Raw genomic sequence first — 23,052 nt, 5'->3', positions numbered from 1 at the left:
ACACTCCTGATAGATGACTATTATATATTATTACACTCCTGATAGATGACTATTATATATTATTACACTCCTATAGATGACTGTTATATATTATTACACTCCTATAGATGACTATTATATATTATTACACTCCTGATAGATGACTATTATATATTATTACACTCCTGATAGATGACTATTATATATTATTACACTCCTATAGATGACTATTATATATTCTTACACTCCTGATGATTATATATTATTACACTCCTATAGATGACTATTATATATTATTACACTCCTATAGATGACTATTATATATTATTACACTCCTATAGATGACTATTATATATTCTTACACTCCTATAGATGACTGTTATATATTATTACACTCCTATAGATGACTGTTATATATTATTACACTCCTGATAGATGACTATTATATATTATTACACTCCTATAGATGACTATTATATATTATTACACTCCTGATGATTATATATTATTACACTCCTATAGATGACTATTATATATTATTACACTCCTGATGATGATTATATATTATTACACTCCTATAGATGACTATTATATATTACACGCCTGATCATCTATAGGAGTGTAATAATATATAATAGTCATCTATAGGAGTGTAATAATATATAATAGTCATCTATAGGAGTGTAATAATATATAATGGTCACCGGCGTCCAACGTGGTCCAGGCTTTTCATCCACAAATACCAGGTTAGTACTACTCAGGGACCGTCCCTCATTTACAACTATATTGTATACTTTATGTATACTTATGCCACCTCTGTTTGATTATCCATTCAGGTCTGGGCTATCTATTATCTATTTCGTCTTTTGAACCTTTTGGACTACCTCTATCTAGTGGTTATCCATCCATACCTGCCCTATGGGGGTTTTTGGTCCCAATTGTGACTATTAGTACTTGACCTACCCTGTGGAAGTACATCAGTGCCTGACCACACTAATACCATTACATCCTATACCTAACTGGCATTACCTTTAGGTGAGCGAATTGACAATAACCTTTTTTGATATAACTTTTTACCATATATTTGGTTTTCTTTGAATACCAGAGGGGTTTAGTGAATTATATTATATTTATTTCATAGGAGTCTGTTAAATTGAGATCTGCTTTAATATCAGGAACAGAGTGTGCTGTTGGTGGTCTTAATTGAATACCATCATCCTACATAGGGGGTAAGTCTTTTGTTGGTATCATACTCTATAAATAAAAGACCCCTTTTAATGTAGCGCCACTCCAATACTGACAGACTTGTTACCACTTTTTTCTGTTCACAGTGTATCTGCATGTATCTTGAACAGAACATCATCCTCTCTCACTGGAGTCAATCTATTATTATTTTTCTAACATTGCATAGTAATACTGCTATGATAATGTATGTGTATATATTTGACCAGACACTAACAGACTCACATATATGACCGGTACTTATTACTGACGGACCCGGACCTATGTATTATCATTTACTTATTGTCATTATTGGTTTTTGCATCTTTTGTATATGATTTTGCATTTGTTGTGCACTAAGTGAATTGTGAATATTATCCTCTCATCCCTGATGAACTCCCCTCAACCTGGGAGAGAAACGCGTTGGCCAGAGAGGTTGATATATTTTTGTACCAATTGTACATATTGTAATTATTTCCCTAACCCTTGTCCTTCACTTAGTTGTTAGGAATTGAATTAGGTAGGGAATTTATTAGGGTTTCACCTGTTACCTCTACCCTCTTTATGTTTTGTGCTCTATATGCGTACTGTGTTTATATATTAATTTTAGTACATCTCAATTAAAAGCTATTTTTTATTCTAATTGATGTTGATTATGTGTTGGATTCATCTATAGGAGTGTAATAATATATAATGGTCATCTATAGGAGTGTAATAATATATAATGGTCATCTATAGGAGTGTAATAATATATAATAGTCATCTATAGGAGTGTAATAATATATAATAGTCATCTATAGGAGTGTAATAATATATAATCATCAGGAGTGTAATAATATATAATAGTCATCTATAGGAGTGTAATAATATATAATAGTCATCTATCAGGAGTGTAATAATATATAATAGTCATCTATCAGGAGTGTAATAATATATAATAGTCATCTATCAGGAGTGTAATAATATATAATAGTCATCTATCAGGAGTGTAATAATATATAATAGTCATCTATCAGGAGTGTAATAATATATAATAGTCATCTATCAGGAGTGTAATAATATATAATAGTCATCTATAGGAGTGTAATAATATATAATAGTCATCTATCAGGAGTGTAATAATATATAATAGTCATCTATCAGGAGTGTAATAATATATAATAGTCATCTATCAGGAGTGTAATAATATATAATAGTCATCTATCAGGAGTGTAATAATATATAATAGTCATCTATCAGGAGTGTAATAATATTATTACACTCCTATAGATGACTATTATATATTACACTCCTATAGATGACTATTATATATTATTACACTCCTGATAAATTATATTATTACACTCCTATAGATGACTATTATATATTATTACACTCCTATAGATGACTATTATATATTATTACACTCCTATATATATAGGATGATTATATATTATTACACTCCTGATGATTATATATTATTACACTCCTATAGATGACTATTATATATTACACGCCTGATAGATGACTATTATATATTATTACACTCCTATAGATGACTATTATATATTATTACACTCCTGATAAATTATATTATTACACTCCTATAGATGACTATTATATATTATTACACTCCTAATAAATTATTACACTCCTATAGATGACTATTATATATTATTACACTCCTATAGATGACTATTATATATTACACTCCTGATGATTATATATTATTACACTCCTATAGATGACTATTATATATTCTTACACTCCTGATGATTATATATTATTACACTCCTATAGATGACTATTATATATTACACTCCTGATGATTATATATTATTACACTCCTATAGATGACTATTATATATTATTACACTCCTATAGATGACTATTATATATTACACGCCTGATAGATGACAGTTATATATTATTACACGCCTGATAGATGACTGTTATATATTATTACACTCCTGATGATTATATATTATTACACTCCTATAGATGACTATTATATATTATTACACTCCTGATGGTTATATATTATTACACTCCTGATGATTATATATTATTACACTCCTATAGATGACTTGTATATTACACGCCTGATAGATGACTTATATATTATTACACTCCTATAGATGACTATTATATATTATTACACTCCTGATAAATTATATTATTACACTCCTATAGATGACTATTATATATTATTACACTCCTGATAAATTATTACACTTCTATAGATGACTATTATATATTATTACACTCCTATAGATGACTATTATATATTACACTCCTGATGATTATATATTATTACACTCCTATAGATGACTATTATATATTACACTCCTGATGATTATATATTATTACACTCCTATAGATGACTATTATATATTACACTCCTGATGATTATATATTATTACACTCCTATAGATGACTATTATATATTATTACACTCCTGATGATTATATATTATTACTCCTATAGATGACTTATATATTACACTCCTATAGATGACTATTATATATTATTACACTCCTATAGATGACTTATATATTACACTCCTATAGATGACTATTATATATTATTACACTCCTATAGATGACTATTATATATTACACGCCTGATAGATGACAGTTATATATTATTACACGCCTGATAGATGACTATTATATATTATTACACTCCTGATGATTATATATTATTACACTCCTATAGATGACTATAATATATTATTACACTCCTATAGATGACTATTATATATTATTACAATCCTATAGATGACTATTATACATTATTATACTCCTATAGATGACTATTATATATTATTACACTCCTGATAGATGACTATAATATAGTATTACACTCCTGATAGATGACTATAATATAGTATTACACTCCTGATAGATGACTATTATACATTATTACACTCCTGATAGATGACTATAATATAGTATTACACTCCTATAGATGACTATTATACATTATTACACTCCTGATGACTATTATATATTATTTTACTCCTATAGATGACTGTTCTATATTATTACACGCCTGATAGATGACGATTATATATTATTACACTCCTATAGATGACTATTCTATATTATTACACTCCTGATGATGATCATACATTACACTCCTATAGACAGGCCGTATACATAGACATTTCATTATGTATCATAGAACAGAACGGAAAAAACACCTTATAATATCCGAACTGAAACAAATCTTTTTAGAGCCGCTTCCGTCCCCTAATTATACTTGTATGTGAATATATATGGTCAGAAAATAGAATGAAGCTGTTGTAACCACAGGACGTCCCCTCCCTTATATACAGCCGTCACTTCTTATACACAGTTTACATGATGTGACGCCTCAGTGGTTACAGTCAATTACAAGCAATACCAGAAGTTGCAGATAATCCTAAAGTGTCATTCAACCCACATATCTATAAGATCTGGTGCTGTATCTATGAGATCTGGTAGATCCGGTGCTGTATCTATGAGATCTGGTAGATCCGGTGTTGTATCTATAAGATCTGGTAGATCCGGTGCTGTAGCTATGAGATCTGGTGATGTATCTATAAGATCCTGTATCTATAAAATCTGGTGATGTATATCTAAGAGCTGGTAGATCCGGTGATGTACCTATAAGATCTGGTAGATCCGGTGCTGTACCTACAAGAGCTGGTAGATCCGGTGCTGTACCTATAAGAGCTGGTAGATCCGGTGATGTACCTATAAGATCTGGTAGATCCGGTGATGTACCTATAAGATCTGGTAGATCCGGTGATGTACCTATAAGATCTGGTAGATCCGGTGATGTACCTATAAGATCTGGTGCTGTATCTATAAGATCTGGTAGATCCGGTGCTGTACCTACAAGAGCTGGTAGATCCGGTGCTGTACCTATAAGAGCTGGTAGATCCGGTGATGTACCTATAAGAGCTGGTAGATCCGGTGATGTACCTATAAGATCTGGTAGATCCGGTGATGTACCTATAAGATCTGGTAGATCCGGTGATGTACCTATAAGATCTGGTAGATCCGGTGATGTACCTATAAGATCTGGTAGATCCGGTGATGTATCTATAAGATCTGGTAGATCCGGTGATGTACCTATAAGATCTGGTAGATCCGGTGATGTACCTATAAGATCTGGTAGATTCGGTGATGTACCTATAAGATCTGGTAGATCCGGTGATGTACCTATAAGATCTGATAGATCTGGTAATAAGTGTGTCACCTTGAGCGCCTCCTTGTGTCCTCTGAAGGGCCAGTGTCCTGCGAGGATTCATCTTGCATCCATCTTTCCCCATCAGGTGAGATTTCCAGGCCTGTAAAACCCAGAAACAGTAACAAGTTCTATTATTTTCATATAAAACCAGAAGATTTGCACAGAACAATATTTTACAGTCAGGGCGGTAAATGTTGGCACCCCTGAAATTTTTCTAGAAAATTAAGTATTTCTCACAGAAAAGTATTGCAGTAACACATGTTTATTTTCTTTGTGTGCATTGGAACTAGAGAAAAATTGATGAAAGGTGTCAACGCAGGATAGTCTGGATGGTGGATAAGCAGCCCCAAACAAGTTCCAAAGATATTCAAGCTGTCCTGCAGGCTCAGGGAGCAGTGTCAGCGCAAACTATCCGTCCACATTTATATGAAATGAAACGCTATGGAGGAGAGACCCAGGAGGACCCCACTATGGCAGGAGACCCAGGAGGACCCCACTATGGCAGGAGACCCAGGAGGACCCCACTATGGCAGGAGACCCAGGAGGACCCCACTATGGCAGGAGACCCAGGAGGACCCCACTATGGCAGGAGATCCAGGAGGACCCCGCTATGGAGGAGACCCAGGAGGACCCCGCTGTGGAGGAGACCCGGGAGGACCCCACTGCTGACACAGAGACAGAAAAAAGCAAGAATACATTTTGCTAAAATGAACTTGAGTAACCAAAATCCTTCTGGGAAAACGTCTTGTGGACAGATGAGACCAAGATAGATCTTTTTGGTAAAGCCCATCATTCTACTGTTTACCGAAAACGGAATGAGGCCTACAAAGAGAAGAACACAGTACCTACAGTGACATATGGGGGAGGTCAGTGATGTTTTGGGTTGTTTTGCTGCCTCTGGCACTGGGGGCCTTGAATGTGTACAAGACATCATGAAATCTGAGGATTACCAATGGATTTTGGGTCGCACTGTACAGCCCAGTGTCAGAAAGCTGGGTTTGTGTCCGAGATCTTGGGTCTTCCAGCAGGACAATGACCCCAAACATACGTCATAAAGCCCCAGAAATGGATGACAACAAAGCGCTGGAGAGTTCTGAAGTGGCAGCAATGAGTCCAGATCTAAATCCCATTGATCACCTGTGGAGAGATCTTATAATTACTGTTGGGAAAAGGCGCCTCCAATAAGAGACCGGGAGCAGTTTGTAAAGGAAGAGTCCAACATTCCGGCTGAGAGGTGTAAGAAGCTTATTGATGGTTATAGGAAGAGTGGTCCAACATTCCGGCTGAGAGGTGTAAGAAGCTTATTGATGGTTATAGGAAGAGTGGTCCAACATTCCGGCTGAGAGGTGTAAGAAGCTTATTGATGGTTATAGGAAGAGTGGTCCAACATTCCGGCTGAGAGGTGTAAGAAGCTTATTGATGGTTATAGGAAGAGTGGTCCAACATTCCGGCTGAGAGGTGTAAGAAGCTTATTGATGCTTATAGGAAGAGTGGTCCAACAGTCCGGCTGAGAGGTGTAAGAAGCTTATTGATGGTTATAGGAAGAGTGGTCCAACATTCCGGCTGAGAGGTGTAAGAAGCTTATTGATGGTTATAGGAATAGTGCTCCCACATTCCGGCTGAGAGGTGTAAGAAGCTTATTGATGGTTATAGGAAGAGTGCTCCAACATTCCGGCTGAGAGGTGTAAGAAGCTTATTGATGCTTATAGGAAGACACTGATTCCAGTTATTTTTTCCAAAGGGTGCAACCAAATCTAAAGTTAAGGGGCCATTAATTGTGTCCGGACCATTTTTGGAGTTTGGTGACATTATGTCCAATTTGCTTTTTTTCCTCCTTTTTTGGTTTAGTTCCAATACACACAAAGGGAATAAACATGTGTATAGCAAAACCTGTGTTACTGCAATATATATATATACAGAGGAGAGGAGATCTATATATATATATACAGAGGAGAGGAGATCTATATATATATATATATATATATATATATATATATATATATATACACAGAGGAGAGGAGATCTATATATATATATATATATATACAGAGGAGAGGAGATCTATATATATATATATACAGAGGAGAGGAGATCTATATATACACAGAGGAGAGGAGATCTATATATATATATATATATATACAGAGGAGATCTATATATATATATATATATATATATATATATATATATATATATATATATATACAGAGGAGAGGAGATCTATATATATATATATATATATATATACACAGAGGAGAGGAGATCTATATATATATACACACACAAAGGGAATAGACATGTGTATAGCAAAACCTGTGTTACTGCAATATATACACATACAGAGGAGATTATATATATATATATATATATATATATATATATATATATACAGAGGAGAGGAGATCTATATATATATATATATATATACAGAGGAGAGGAGATCTATATATATATATATATATATATATATATATATACAGAGGAGAGGAGATCTATATATATACACAGAGGAGAGGAGATCTATATATATATATACAGAGGAGAGGAGATCTATATATACACAAAGGGAATAAACATGTGTATAGCAAAACCTGTGTTACTGCAATATATATATATATACAGAGGAGATATATATATATATATATATATATATATATATATATACACACACACAAAGGGAATAAACATGTTACTGCAATCCTTTCCTGTGAGAAATACTTCATTTTATAGAAACTTAAGGGTATGCTCCCACCTGACGTATACACAGCGTATTTCACTACACACACAGGGCTGCCACCAGAAAGCCTTGTGTGTATGGTGAGTGAGGGATACGCGGCGTATTTCCCGCTGCTGCTGCAGATTTTACGCAGCGTCAAATACACTGCGTATATGTCAGGTGAGAACGTGCCCTAAAGGGGTATTCCAGGATTTTATCTTATGTGACTATGCTACAGGGGCTGTAAAGTTAGTGCAGTTCATTATACAGTGTCTGTACCTGTGTTTGATGGTTGGCCTCACAATTGTGCTGTGATTTTTGCCCCGATGTTCATTTTAGGCAGCATACACAATGAATGTTGTCATAGATTTTCCCAGGTTTCATGCAGTTCGGCCCAAAACATTACATCACTAGTCAGGCGTTGAAAGGGAGCCTGTCTGTGCTTCAATGGGTGGAGCTACAGCTAGGGAATTGTAGTTTCATGCACAGCACAGCATGGTAGGGAGCTCAGGTGTGCTTCAATGGGTGGGGTGGCTGATGTTTGAGAGGCAGAAAAGTGACTTCACACAAACAAAAGGATCTTGGGACTTATGGTTGAAGGGAGGGAATTCTAACAGGAAATAGCCATTTCACAAAAAGAAAGCAGCAGGGTTATAGTGGACTCATTTAGCCCCAAGACAAGCGCAGATCCTTCCTAAGCATGTCCAATACTGTCTGGCAGGTAAGTACTAAAATCACCTTACGGTGGAGAACCCTTTAATGCTTTTCTCCCAAAGATATGAAGCCAAGTTCTGGGGGGACGGCCCCTCATTACTGACCAATCTTGGAGAAAGGCTACATTATGGTCTATGGGAGAAACAGAGTGACCACTTACGTGAGGCCAAAAACAGGACAGAGCGCCCTTATCCTGTAGGGCAGGGTTTCCAGCTGTTGCAAAACTACAACTCCCAGCATGCAGCAGTTATCATGGTCTGGGCAGCAGATGGGATATGAAGCTCTTTGTCAGATTTCAGTATTAACCCTTCCTATGCCTGGGAGTGATCTCCTGTCCTTACTCCATCCACAAAGACACGGGAGACACCAGGGATTCGGGGTAACACGACCTGACAGTGATCGGAGGAATTACAAGCGGGCGACATTGTGAACGTTTCTCTCAAAAGGAAACATTGAGATTATGTGCGAGGAATGAAAGTGCTGAAATTGTAGAGAAACACGTGGGCGGCAGGATGTCACCGAGGAGACGGGCTCAAAGGAAAAGGTGACGGCGTCCCATAATCCCCCTCACTCCTGGGGGGGCAGAGGTCGGGCACCTCACCTACTAAGACAAGGTGTCATCTGACCCCACAATTACTTCAGATTACTACTGCTACTATCTCTATGGGATCAGGATATATAGTAGTTATACACCTCCCCTCCAGCTCTATCTGTATACTGCTACTATCTCTATGGGATCAGGATATATAGTAGTTATACACCTCCCCTCCAGCTCTATCTGTATACTGCTGCTACTATCTCTATGGGATCAGGATATGTAGTAGTTATACACCTCCCCTTCAGCTCTATCTGTATACTGCTGCTATCTCTATGGGATCAGGATATATAGTAGTTATACACCTCCCCTTCAGCTCTATCTGTATACTGCTGCTATCTCTATGGGATCAGGATATATAGTAGTTATACACCTCCCCTCCATCTCTATCTGTATACTGCTGCTATCTCTATGGGATCAGGATATATAGTAGTTATACACCTCCCCTCCAGCTCTGTCTGTATACTGCTGCTATCTCTATGGGATCAGGATATATACCGTAGTAGTTATACACCTCCCCTCCAGCTCTATCTGTATACTGCTGCTATCTCTATGGGATCAGGATATATAGTAGTTATACACCTCCCCTCCAGCTCTATCTGTATACTGCTACTATCTCTATGGGATCAGGATATGTAGTAGTTATACACCTCCCCTCCAGCTCTATCTGTATACTGCTACTATCTCTATGGGATCAGGATATATAGTAGTTATACACCTCCCCTCCAGCTCTATCTGTATACTGCTGCTACTATCTCTATGGGATCAGTATATATAGTAATTATACACCTCCCCTCCAGCTCTATCTGTATACTGCTACTATCTCTATGGGATCAGAATATATAGTAGTTATACACCTCCCCTTCAGCTCTATCTGTATACTGCTACTATCTCTATGAGATCAGGATATGTAGTAGTTATACACCTCCCCTCCAGCTCTATCTGTATACTGCTGCTACTATCTCTATGGGATCAGTATATATAGTAATTATACACCTCCCCTCCAGCTCTATCTGTATACTGCTACTATCTCTATGGGATCAGTATATATAGTAATTATACACCTCCCCTCCAGCTCTATCTGTATACTGCTACTATCTCTATGGGATCAGTATATATAGTAATTATACACCTCCCCTCTAGCTCTATCTGTATACTGTGGCCATCTCCATGGGATCAGGATATATAGTAAGTATACACCTCCCCTCCAGCTCTATCTGTATACTGCTGCTATCTCTATAGGATCAAGATATATATAGTAGTTATACACCTCCCCTTCAGCTCTATCTGTATACTGCTGCTGCTCTCTCTATAGGATCAAGATATAGAGTAGTTATACACCTCCCCTTCAGCTCTATCTGTATACTGCTGCTATCTCTATAGGATAAAGATATATATAGTAGTTATACACCTCCCCTTCAGCTCTATCTGTATACTGCTGCTGCTCTCTCTATAGGATCAAGATAGAGTAGTTATACACCTCCCCTCCAGCTCTATCTGTATACTGCTGCTATCTCTATAGGATCAAGATATATATAGTAATTATACACCTCCCCTCCAGCTCTATCTGTATACTGCTGCTGCTCTCTCTATAGGATCAAGATATAGAGTAGTTATACACCTCCCCTCCAGCTCTATCTGTATACTGCTGCTATCTCTATAGGATCAAGATATATATAGTAATTATACACCTCCCCTCCAGCTCTATCTGTATACTGCTGCTGCTCTCTCTATAGGATCAAGATAGAGTAGTTATACACCTCCCCTCCAGCTCTATCTGTATACTGCTGCTATCTCTATAGGATCAAGATATATATAGTAGTTATACACCTCCCCTTCAGCTCTATCTGTATACTGCTGTTGCTATTTCTATGGAATCAGGATATATAGTAGTTACACACCTCCCCTCCAGCTCTATCTGTATACTGCTGCTATCTCTATAGGATCAAGATATATAGTAGTTATACACCTCCCCTTCAGCTCTATCTGTATACTGCTGCTATTTCTATGGGATCAGGATATATAGTAGTTATACACATCATGTGAACACAGCCTAAGACTTACAACCTTCATAAAACACCTGATAAGCCAAGGGATTCATGGGAAATGTAGGCAGCGTTAGGAAATCATTTCAGCAATGGAATTGCAATCAGTATGGTTGAAAACTCACGCCTGCCACATCAGCTAAACAGGTAAGCACAAGGTATACACAAGAACCTCTATCATTCTCTAATAATATCCTGTTCTGCATTATATAAAGGAAAATACATTTCCCGGAGAGTTTTTGTAAATGTTCATTCTGAAGGGCAGAACCAACGCCCCGATTCACCGCAGTCCGCGGGGAGATCGTCAGACGCCAAATATAAATGTCCATACAAGAGGCCTGTGAGCGGCATCACCGGGGACCACATGATGAAATGCTGGCAGAGCCCGAGGAGTGACGGGAAGTGGCGTTTGTTACTGTGTTATTGGAAGAAACAGGGTGGGGGCCACGATACAACAGGCGCAACGCGGATTATACCGGTCACCGCGCCAAATCCTCTCTAATAAATACAAGAAACTGCAGTCACTGAACACAGAAGACGGCACCAGACCAATCCTCTGCTGGTCAACCGGAGGCCCACTCCACTGTCCATACACTGTCCTTATCAGCTGCTGTATGCTCCACAGGAAGTTGTGTAGTTCTTTCCAGTCCATATTACAGGGTTTTCCAACCAGAGTGCCTCCTGCTCTTGCAAAACTACAACTCCCGGCATGCCCGGATAGCCAACGGCTGTCCGGGCATGCTGGGAGTTGTAGTTTTGCAACAGCTGGAGGCACCCTGGTTGGGAAACACTGACTTATTAGCTGCTGTAAACCGGGATGCTGTCATGTAGTCTTTCCAGTATTTATCAGCTGCTGTATACCCTGGAGGAGTCATGTAGTCTTTCCAGTATTTATCAGCTGCTGTATACCCTGGAGGAGTCATGTAGTCTTTCCAGTACTTATCAGCTGCTGTATGTCCTGGAGGAGTCATGTAGTCTTTCCAGTACTTATCAGCTGCTGTATACCCTGGAGGAAGTCATGTAGTCTTTCCAGTACATATCAGCTGCTGTATACCCTGGAGGAGTCATGTAGTCTTTCCAGTACTTATCAGCTGCTGTATACCCTGGAGGAATCATGTAGTCTTTCCAGTACTTATCAGCTGCTGTATGCTCCACGGGAAGTTCTGTCCATGTCAGGAACTGTCCGGAGAAGCAACAAATCCCCATAGCAAACCTCTCCTGCTCAGTTCCTGACATGGACAGAGGTGTCAGCAGAGAGCACTGTAGTCAGACTGGAAAGGACTACACAACTTCCTGTGGAGCATACAGCAGCTGATAAGTACTGGAAGGATTAAGATTTTTATACTGAAGTAATTTGTCATACTGAAGCCAAACCAATGAAAAAGTATAATGAAAGTTTTGTACTTTTTGACGCACTCCAAAATACATCCATATAAAGGAAAGGGCTGTAAGTATCCGGATGAGTGGACCATTTTTTGTTCTAGAAATAGCGCCCCCCTCTGTGCGCAGGCTGTGCCTGGATTTGCAGCTCGATCCCATTCACCTGAATCAGACGGAACGGCTGTAGCAGACGTGTCCCATGGTTCTCCTGGATGTTCTGATGACCACAGACCCGGTTGACTTAGTGTCTGAGAGCGATGGGTGGCCCCGCTCTGAGGGGCCAGACATAGAATAGGGGCCCCGCTCTGAGGGGTCAGACATATAATAGGGGCCCCGCTCTGAGGGGCCAGACATATAATAGGGGCCCCGCTCTGAGGGGCCAGACATATAATAGGGGCCCCGCTCTGAGGGGTCAGACATATAATAGGGGCCCCGCTCTGAGGGGTCAGACATACAATAGGGGCCCCGCTCTGAGGGGTCAGACATATAATAGGGGCCCCGCTCTGAGGGGCCAGACATACAATAGGGGCCCCGCTCTGAGGGGCCAGACATACAATAGGGGCCAGACATACAATAGGGGCCCCGCTCTGAGGGGTCAGACATACAATAGGGGCCCCGCTCGGAGGGGTCAGACATACAATAGGGGCCCCGCTCTGAGGGGTCAGACATACAATAGGGGCCCCGCTCTGAGGGGCCAGACATACAATAGGGGCCCCGCTCTGAGGGGCCAGACATACAATAGGGGCCCCGCTCTGAGGGGTCAGACATACAATAGGGGCCCCGCTCTGAGGGGCCAGACATACAATAGGGGCCAGACATACAATAGGGGCCCCGCTCTGAGGGGTCAGACATATTATAGGGGCCCCGCTCTGAGGGGTCAGACATACAATAGGGGCCCCGCTCTGAGGGGCCAGACATACAATAGGGGCCCCGCTCTGAGGGGTCAGACATATAAAAGGGGCCCGCGCTGAGGGGCCAGACATATAATAGGGGTCAGACATACAATAGGGGCCCCGCTCTGAGGGGTCAGACATACAATAGGGGCCCCGCTCTGAGGGGTCAGACATATTATAGGGGCCCCGCTCTGAGGGGGTCAGACATACAATAGGGGCCCCGCTCTGAGGGGTCAGACATACAATAGGGGCCCCGCTCTGAGGGGCCAGACATATAAAAGGGGCCCGCTCTGAGGGGTCAGACATATAAAAGGGGCCCCGCTCTGAGGGGCCAGACATATAAAAGGGGCCCCGCTCTGAGGGGCCAGACATATAAAAGGGGCCCCGCTCTGAGGGGCCAGACATACAATAGGGGCCCCGCTCTGAGGGGCCAGACATACAATAGAGGCCCCGCTCTGAGGGGTCAGACATATTATAGGGGCCCCGCTCTGAGGGGTCAGACATATTATAGGGGCCCCGCTCTGAGGGGTCAGACATTATAGGGGCCCCGCTCTGAGGGGTCAGACATATTATAGGGGCCCCGCTCTGAGGGGTCAGACATATAATAGGGGCCCCGCTCTGAGGGGTCAGACATATTATAGGGGCCCCGTCTGAGGGGTCAGACATATTATAGGGGCCCCGCTCTGAGGGGGTCAGACATACAATAGGGGCCCCGCTCTGAGGGGTCAGACATATTATAGGGGCCCCGTCTGAGGGGTCAGACATATTATAGGGGTCCCGCTCTGAGGGGTCAGACATATTATAGGGGCCCCGCTCTGAGGGGTCAGACATATTATAGGGGCCCCGTCTGAGGGGTCAGACATATTATAGGGGCCCCGCTCTGAGGGGTCAGACATATTATAGGGGCCCCGCTCTGAGGGGTCAGACATATTATAGGGGCCCCGTCTGAGGGGTCAGACATATTATAGGGGCCGCTGATCGGCCTCTCTCCTCTATGAATCACGTCGGTCCCGGGTGTCACGGTTGAGGAGGATTTAGTTGCTTCAATCATTTCCGTCCCCCTCAGCAGCGTCCGCTTACTGCAGGGTCTGCTACATAGGGCCGGGGCCCCTGAGAGCGTCCACCTGAAATCTACCCGGCCCGTTCTCCCGGGGCCCCTCCACTTAATCTTTCCTGGAATGAGGCAAAACTATCGCATAACAAAGAAATCCCCCCTTTCTTCTCATTTTCTTCTGCCAATTAAAGACGTGAAGCCTGTGCTGGAATGTGCGCGGTGGCGGCGGCGGAGCGGGCGCGGGACAACACGTCTTTATCTGAGATTATAACTCTGTGTCCTTTATTACAGGTGCCCCGGGGGGATCACTTACAGGGAATAGTCACTGAATAGGGGTCCGGGGGGCACATCACACCCACCATACCCATTATAGCGATGCCAACTGGCACCGAGTCCAGAGCAATGTAAACGAGAAGACGCCGAATAGTCACTAAAATATCGCCGGTAACCGGAGACACCTGACCAAATATTGGCGGCGGCCGTCCAGAGGGGTAAAGATCGCCTATTAATGCCGCCATTCAGATTCAATAATCCTACAGCAATGAGCAGATTTACCATTCAGGAGTCTGGGAAAGCTGGATTAACAACTGCATTGTCAGCTGATACAGAGATACATCCTCTGCTGCTATACAAATATGCTGATTTACCATTCAGGAGTCTGGGAAAGCTGGGTTAACAACTGCATTGTCAGCTGATACAGAGATACATCCTCTGCTGCTATACAAATATGCTGATTTACCATTCAGGAGTCTGGGAAAGCTGGGTTAACAACTTCATTGTCAGCTGATACAGAGATATATCCTCTGCTGCTATACAAATATGCTGATTTACCATTCAGGAGTCTGGGAAAGCTGGGTTAACAACTTCATTGTCAGCTGATACAGAGATATATCCTCTGCTGCTATACAAATATGCTGATTTACCATTCAGGAGTCTGGGAAAGCTGGGTTATCGTTCATGTGTCAGCCATGTTGTTTGTTTTCAGCTTTCACTGAGATTACTGAGAAGTTTAAAGGGGTACTCCACTGCCCCAGCGTTCGATACACTTTAATACGCTTGGAGCGGGCGGCGGGGTCGTGACGTCACGGCTACACCCCCTCAATGCAAGTCTATGGGAGGGGGTGGGTCGCGGCTGCCACGCCCCTCCCATAGATTTGCATTGAGGGGGCGTGGCATTACATCACGAGGGGGCGTGGCCGTGACATCACGACCCCGCCGCCTGCACCCAGCGTTCTGAATAAACGTCGGGTGCTGCACAGAGATCGCGGGGTCTCCTGTCCTTCGCTTAGGGGATAAGATGTCTAGGGGCAGAGTTCCCCTGGCAGCGGCCGCTGTGTCTCTGGAGTCTCTGGCAGCGTCTGTTCTCTGTGTATATATAAGCAGGATGATGATACAGAGGACGCCTGTCATGGCGGAGACCGCGCTCATCCCGGATTACGTTCTGCAGACGCGCGCTCCGGGAGTATAATGATTATTATTATTCCCTCCACCATCTGTCATTAGGAGAGATGTCGTATTGTTATATGAGGTGGTGCTACAGGGCGGGATCACAAATCTGCCTTATTTAGGAAACAAAAAAATGACAATTTAGGATGATGCGGGGCGGCGGGACAGAGGCGGCAGAAGCGAATATTAACTGGTTGGGAAACACTGCTGTAGACTGTCAAGTGTAGAGAGGATATCGCAGGACAGAAAACCAGAGCCTATTTCTTTCAAAAACAGCCCCACCCCTCCTCAGGTTGTGTGTGGTATTACAACTTGGAACTGAACTGCAATACCACACAAAGCCTGAAGTCAGGGGTGGCGCTGTTTTTTGGAAAAAGATTAGCTCTGGTTTTCTATTCCTGGACAACTCCTTTAAGTTTACGCTTTGATCACACGGCGGACACTCCGCAGGCGCCAGCCGAACATGGCGACACTGGGATCACATGGAAATGATCCGTCTCCATAGACTCGTTCGTCCTTTCTGTGAAGGCGGAATCGGAATTTCGGTGGCAGATGTTTCCCCCACAGATATTCTGCAGCAGAATTCCATTGGAATTTCCGAGTGGAATTTTGCCGCCATATTCTGCTCGAAAATTTCGCTGCGTAAATGAGGCCAGAATTGTGCAACAGAATTTGGCCTGGTTTTTGGTGCATCTAGAGCCACGCCCCTTTCCCACAAGTACAAGCCATGTTTACGAAAAACACAATTTGTGATAAAGTTCTGCAAAAATTCTGGCGCATTTTCAAAAGTAAATGTGGGTCATTGACTCTCCAGCCTCCCCTGCAGGCGTCTGGAGGTACTGACATAAGATCTTACATGGAGATAAATATGGCGCTATTCTTCCGGATACGGCGCCGCTCCCGTCTATGGTCGGTGTCTGAATCCATAGACACGAGCGGTTCTGTATCTAGAAGAAAAGCCGCCGTATGTTCCTGATTTCGTCGTCTTTTACCTCTTCTCCTGGCGTGAAGTTCTCGTGACATAACGGGCAGCGATTTGCGACCTTTTCTCCTTTAGCAGCTGTTGATAAAACAAACATATAAATAATATTAGGAATATTTAGGAACTATAGAGGCGTCAGCCAATCAGCACAACGCATAGCGCCATACATCACACCCGTCCGTACAGGCGCAGTGTCTGCCGACCTCAGTGAATAAACATCTTAAAAGAGTTAGAAAAGAGACGATTTCTTCCAAAAAAAAGTGCCCCCTCTGTCCTCAGGTTGTGCGCGGTATTGCAGCTCAGTTTTAATCATGTGAATGAGGACAAGTTGTAATTCTACACATGACCTGAGGACAGGGGTGGAGCAGTTTTTGGAGTCCTCCTGTGGATGCATTGATCACCCAAAAATAACAATGACAAGAAATAGTCACATTGACAAATCCCTGATACCGATTGGACCCCTCTGATTCCAATAGATAGAAGAAAACTTCTCATACACAATAGATTAAAGGGGTCCTCTGCCCCTAGACAGCTTATCCCCTATACAAAGGATGATGAGGACCCCCGCGATCTCCCTGCTGCACCCAGAGTTCGTTTAGAGCGTATGATGCAGCGCCGGAGGCTGGTGACTTCACAGGCCACGCCCCCTCAATGCAAGTCTATGGGAGGGGGCGTTACTGCGGTCATGCCCCCTCCCATAGACTTGCATTGAGGGGGTGTGGCCTGTTACATCAGGAGCGGGGCAGTGACGTCACAAGTCTCCGCCCCACATCACCAATCATCCAGCACGGAGCAAAGTTTGCTCTGTGCACCAGATGTCTGGCATGGCGACCCCCGCGATCAGACATCTTATCCCCTATAGATTGGATAGGGGATAAGATGTCTAGGGCCGGAGGACCCCTTTAAAGTCAGCTACACCCACTGATTATGGCCGATGACCGACCAACCATCTAATGCAGTGTTTCCCAACCAGGGGGCCTCCAGCTGTAGCCGTTGGCTGTCCAGGCATGCTGGGAGTTGAAGTTTTGCAACAGCTGGAGGCACACTGTTTAGGAAACACTGATGTGATGTGCATAGAGGCCTCCCCACCCTGATGGTAGATGTCTGGGCAGAGAACAGTTGGGTTTTAACATCTAATCTCATTGTCTGTGGAGAGATAAGCGGTGCCAAAGGTGTCTGGCAGTAGCCTACTCCCCTCTCCCCATTCAGAACACATGTACAATGGGCCGGGTGAAGCATGCGAGTATAAAGGAGGGAATGGAAGAGATAGCTGTCAGCTGACAAACATGTATAGACAGCTTAAAGGGGCACTCTGGAGGAAAAACAAAAGGTTTCCAAATCAACTGGTGCCAGTAACTTTAAAAGTAGATTACTTTTTATTTAAAAATCCCGATTCTTCCAGTACTTATCAGCTGCTATATGTCCTGGAGAGAGTCATGTAGTGTTTTCAGTCAGATATGGTGCTCTCTGCTGCCACCACTGTCGGTGTCAGGAACTGTCCAGAGAAAGAACACATCCCCATAGCAAACCTCTCCTGCTCTGGACAGTTCCTTAGGTGGCAGCAGGGAGCACAGTGTCTGACTGGAAAGAACTACATGACTTCCTCCAGGGTATACAGCAGCTGATAAGTACTGGAAAGACTACATGACTCCTACAAGGCATACAGCAGCTAATAAGTACTGGAAAGACTACATAATTCCTCCAGGGTATACAGCAGCTGATAAGTACTGGAAAGACTATATAATTCCTCCAGGGTATACAGCAGCTGACGAGTATTGGAAAGACTACATGACTCCTCCAGGGTATACAGCAGCTGATAAGTACTGGAAAGACTACATGACTTCCTCCAGGGCATACAGCAGCTGATAAGTACTGGAAAGACTACATGACTTCCTCCAGAACATACAGCAGTTGATATGTACTGGAAAGACTACATGACTTCCTCCAGGGTATACAGCAGCTGATAAGTACTGGAAAGACTACATGACTCCTCCAGGGTATACAGCAGCTGACGAGTATTGGAAAGACTACATGACTCCTCCAGGACATACAGCAGCTGAGAAGTACTGGAAAGACTACATGACTCCTCCAGGACATACAGCAGCTGAGAAGTACTGGAAAGACTACATGACTCATCCAGGGTATACAGCAGCTGATAAGTACTGGAAAGACTACATGACTCCTCCAGGACATACAGCAGCTGATAAGTACTGGAAAGACTATATGATTCCTCCAGGATATACAGCAGCTGATAAGTACTGGAAAGACTACATGACTCCTCCAGGGTATACAGCAGCTGATAAGTACTGGAAAGACTACATGACTCCTCCAGGGTATACAGCAGCTGATAAGTACTGGAAAGACTATATGATTCCTCCAGGACATACAGCAGCTGATAAGTACTGGAAAGACTACATGACTTCCTCCAGGGTATACAGCAGCTGATAAGTACTGGAAAGACTACATGATTCCTCCAGGACATACAGCAGCTGATAAGTACTGGAAAGACTACATGACTTCCTCCAGGGTATACAGCAGCTGATAAGTACTCTAAAGATTACATGACTTCCTCCAGGGCATTCAGCAGCTGATAAGTACTGGGAAGACTACATGATTCCTCCAGGGTATACAGCAGCTGATAAGTACTGGAAAGACTACATGATTCCTCCAGGACATACAGCAGCTGATAAGTACTGGAAAGACTACATGACTCCTCCAGGGTATACAGCAGCTGAAAAGTACTCTAAAGACTACATGATTCCTCCAGGGTATACAGCAGCTGATAAGTACTGGAAAGACTTCATGACTTCCTCCAGGGTATACAGCAGCTGATAAGTACTCTAAAGACTACATGACTCCTCCAGGGTATACAGCAGCTGATAAGTACTGGAAAGACTACATGATTCCTCCAGGATATACAGCAGCTGATAAGTACTGGAATGACTACATGACTTCCTCCAGGGTATACAGCAGCTGATAAGTACTGGAAAGACTACATTATTCCTCCAGGATATACAGCAGCTGATAAGTACTGGAAAGACTACATGACTGTATCCCGGACATACAGCAGCTAATAAGTCAGTGTTTCCCAACCAATGTGCCTCCAGCTGTTGCAAAACTACAACTCCCAGCATGCCTGGACAGCCGTTGGCTGTCCGGGCATGCTGGGAGTTGTAGTTTTGCAAGAGCAGGAGGCACCCTGGTTGGAAAACCCTGTAATAAGGACTGGCAAGAACTACACAACTTCCTGTGGAGCATACAGCAGCTGATAAGTACTGGAAGGATTGAGATTTTTTTAAAGAAGTCATTTACAAATCTGTAGAACTTTCTGGCACCAGTTGATTTATTTTCCAGAGTACCCCTTTAAGTCCCCTTAGGCCTCGTGGTCTTGCAGTTGCTGGTGATAAGTGATCCTGCCTACATATAATTGTTACACAATGAGTCCTGGGTGAAGCCGGCGCGGTGACGGAATATCTGCCGATCCATCCAGAGCCGGACTCCAGGACTTCACCACATACGTTCCCATCAGGAGCCGACTAGAGCGAGAACATTACTGAGGCATGAAGGGGACCTCCGGGGGGTCACATGGTTCCCGTAACAATCATTGGCCTGAAGAAGAGCGAGCGGAGGCCTCACAGCTGGAGGAGACGTCCAGGACGCACCCAGACCTTGGTGGATTCCGTCACAGTAACCACTTGGAATAAAGTCCGGTTCAGATGAGCGAATTCTCTGGGAACAGCGCGAGCCGTCTGTGATCATGGTCCGGCTGGTGGACGGGCGCCAGGGTGTGGGGGCAAACTCTGCCAGCTGTAGGCGCACAACTCACTCTTGGCCTCGGCGCCCCATGTTTTACGAGCTCCTATGAGGGTAAAATTATTAATGAGATGAAAAATCACGTCAACCTGCCATGTAGGACGGAGGCGACTGGCAGCGGCACCGGAGGCACAAAGGATTCTACTGTTATATGTCACCAGCTTCTTCTGTTTACCGTCCTGTCAGGACCATGGATACCAAATGTCTGATATCAGTCACACTGGCGGAGTCCCTCCTGCTGTTCCTGGCAGAGTCCCTCCTGTAGATATTATCTGTCTTCACAGCATTAACAGAGAAAACAGGAACCACCTGCACTTACATAACGTACAGAGTCCCCGGTCCTGAATATATGGGGGTTCACAGTTCATTTCATATTAGGATTACAAAACAATGGTGCGATGACATCTAATATCTTAAGGAAGAACTCCTACAACATGTATCTTATTTTTGATGCATGTATTAATTGTAGGGGGCGCTGTAATCCTCCTGTCTATAATGCAGACAGCAATACTGACTCTCCCTTCAGAGCACAGATAGTACCGCCTCACTGTAATTGATGTAGGCACAGATAGTACTGCCTCACTGTCTTCCTCTTTAATTGATGTAGGCACAGATAGTACTGCCTCACTGTCTTCCTCTTTAATTGATGTAGGCACAGATAGTACTGCCTCACTGTCTCCCTCTGTAAATGATGTAGGCACAGATAATACTGCCTCACTGTCTCCCTCTGTAAATTATGTAGGCACAGATAGTACTGCCTCACTGTCTCCCTCTGTAAGTGATGTAGGCACAGATAATACTTCCTCACACAGTATTTGATGTAGGCACAGGTAGTACTGTCTCACTAACTCCCTCTGTAATTGATGTAGGCACAGATAGTACTGCCTCACTGTTTCTCTCTGTAATTGATGTAGGCACAGATCGTACTGCCTCACTGTCTTCCTCTGTAAATGATTTAGGCACAGATAGTACTGCCTCACTGTCTCCCTCTGTAAATGATGGAGGCACAGGTAGTACTGCTTCCTTGTCGCTCTGTAAATTATGTAGGCTCAGGTAGTACTGCTCCCTTGTCGCTCTGTAAATTATGTAGGCGCAGGTATTGGTGCATCCTCGTCTCTCTGTATATGATGTAGGCACAGGTAGTGCTGCATCCTTGTCCCTCTGTATTTTATGTAGGTACAGGTAGTGCACGTTCTTGATGCTCTGTATATGAAGTAGGCTCAGGCAGTGCTGCTTCCTTGTCTCTCTGCATATGATGTAGGTACAGGTAGTGCTGCATCCTTGTCTCTCTGTATATAATGTAGGCACATGTAGTGCTGCTTCCTTGTCGCTATGTAATAGATGTAGGTACAGGCAGTGCTGCATCTTTGTCTCTCTATATATAATGTAGGTATATGTAGTGCTGCTTCCTTGTCTCTCTGCATTTGATATAGGTACAGGTAGTGTTGCATCCTTTTGTCTCTGTATATAATGTAGGCACATGTAGTGCTGCTTCCTTGTCTCCGCATTTGATGTAGGTACAGGCAGTGCTGCATCCTTGTCTCTCTGCATTTGATGTACGTACAGGCAATGCTGCATCCTTGTCTCTCTGTATATAATGTAGGCACTTGTAGTGCTGCTTCCTTGTCGCTCTGTAATTGATGTAGGTACAGGTAGTGCACTTCCTCGTTGCTCTGTAATAGATATAGGCACAGGTAGTGCTTCTTCCTTGTCACTCTGTAATATATGTAGGCACAGGTAGTGCTTCTTCCTTGTCGCTCTGTAATAGATGTAGGTATATGTAGTGCACTTCCTTGTTGCTCTGTATATGATGTAGGTACAGGCAGTGCTGCATCCTTGTCTCTCTGCATTTGATGTACGTACAGGCAATGCTGCATCCTTGTCTCTCTATACAATGTAGGCACTTGTAGTGCTGCTTCCTTGACGCTCTGTATATGATGTAGGCACATATAGTACTGTTTCACTGTCTCTCTTTAATTAATATAAGTACAAATGG

General features: G+C 42.8%; 1 protein-coding gene across 1 annotated transcript in view; it reads right to left on the bottom strand.

Annotated features, from left to right (window-relative positions):
• The window catches only part of CEP104 (centrosomal protein 104), a 120,050-nt gene that overhangs the window by 6,049 nt on the left and 90,949 nt on the right, over positions 1-23,052 (bottom strand). Inside the window, exons 20-21 of the mRNA XM_056544355.1 lie at positions 17,254-17,321; positions 5,428-5,518 (exon numbers count right to left, since the gene is read on the bottom strand). Coding sequence (XP_056400330.1) covers positions 5,428-5,518; positions 17,254-17,321 — 159 coding nt within the window. The remainder of the gene's footprint in view (positions 1-5,427; positions 5,519-17,253; positions 17,322-23,052) is intronic.

Source organism: Hyla sarda, chromosome 10, assembly GCF_029499605.1.
Source record: "Hyla sarda isolate aHylSar1 chromosome 10, aHylSar1.hap1, whole genome shotgun sequence".
NCBI classification, from domain to species: domain Eukaryota; kingdom Metazoa; phylum Chordata; class Amphibia; order Anura; family Hylidae; genus Hyla; species Hyla sarda.
This window is presented reverse-complemented; position numbering and strand designations above follow the sequence as displayed.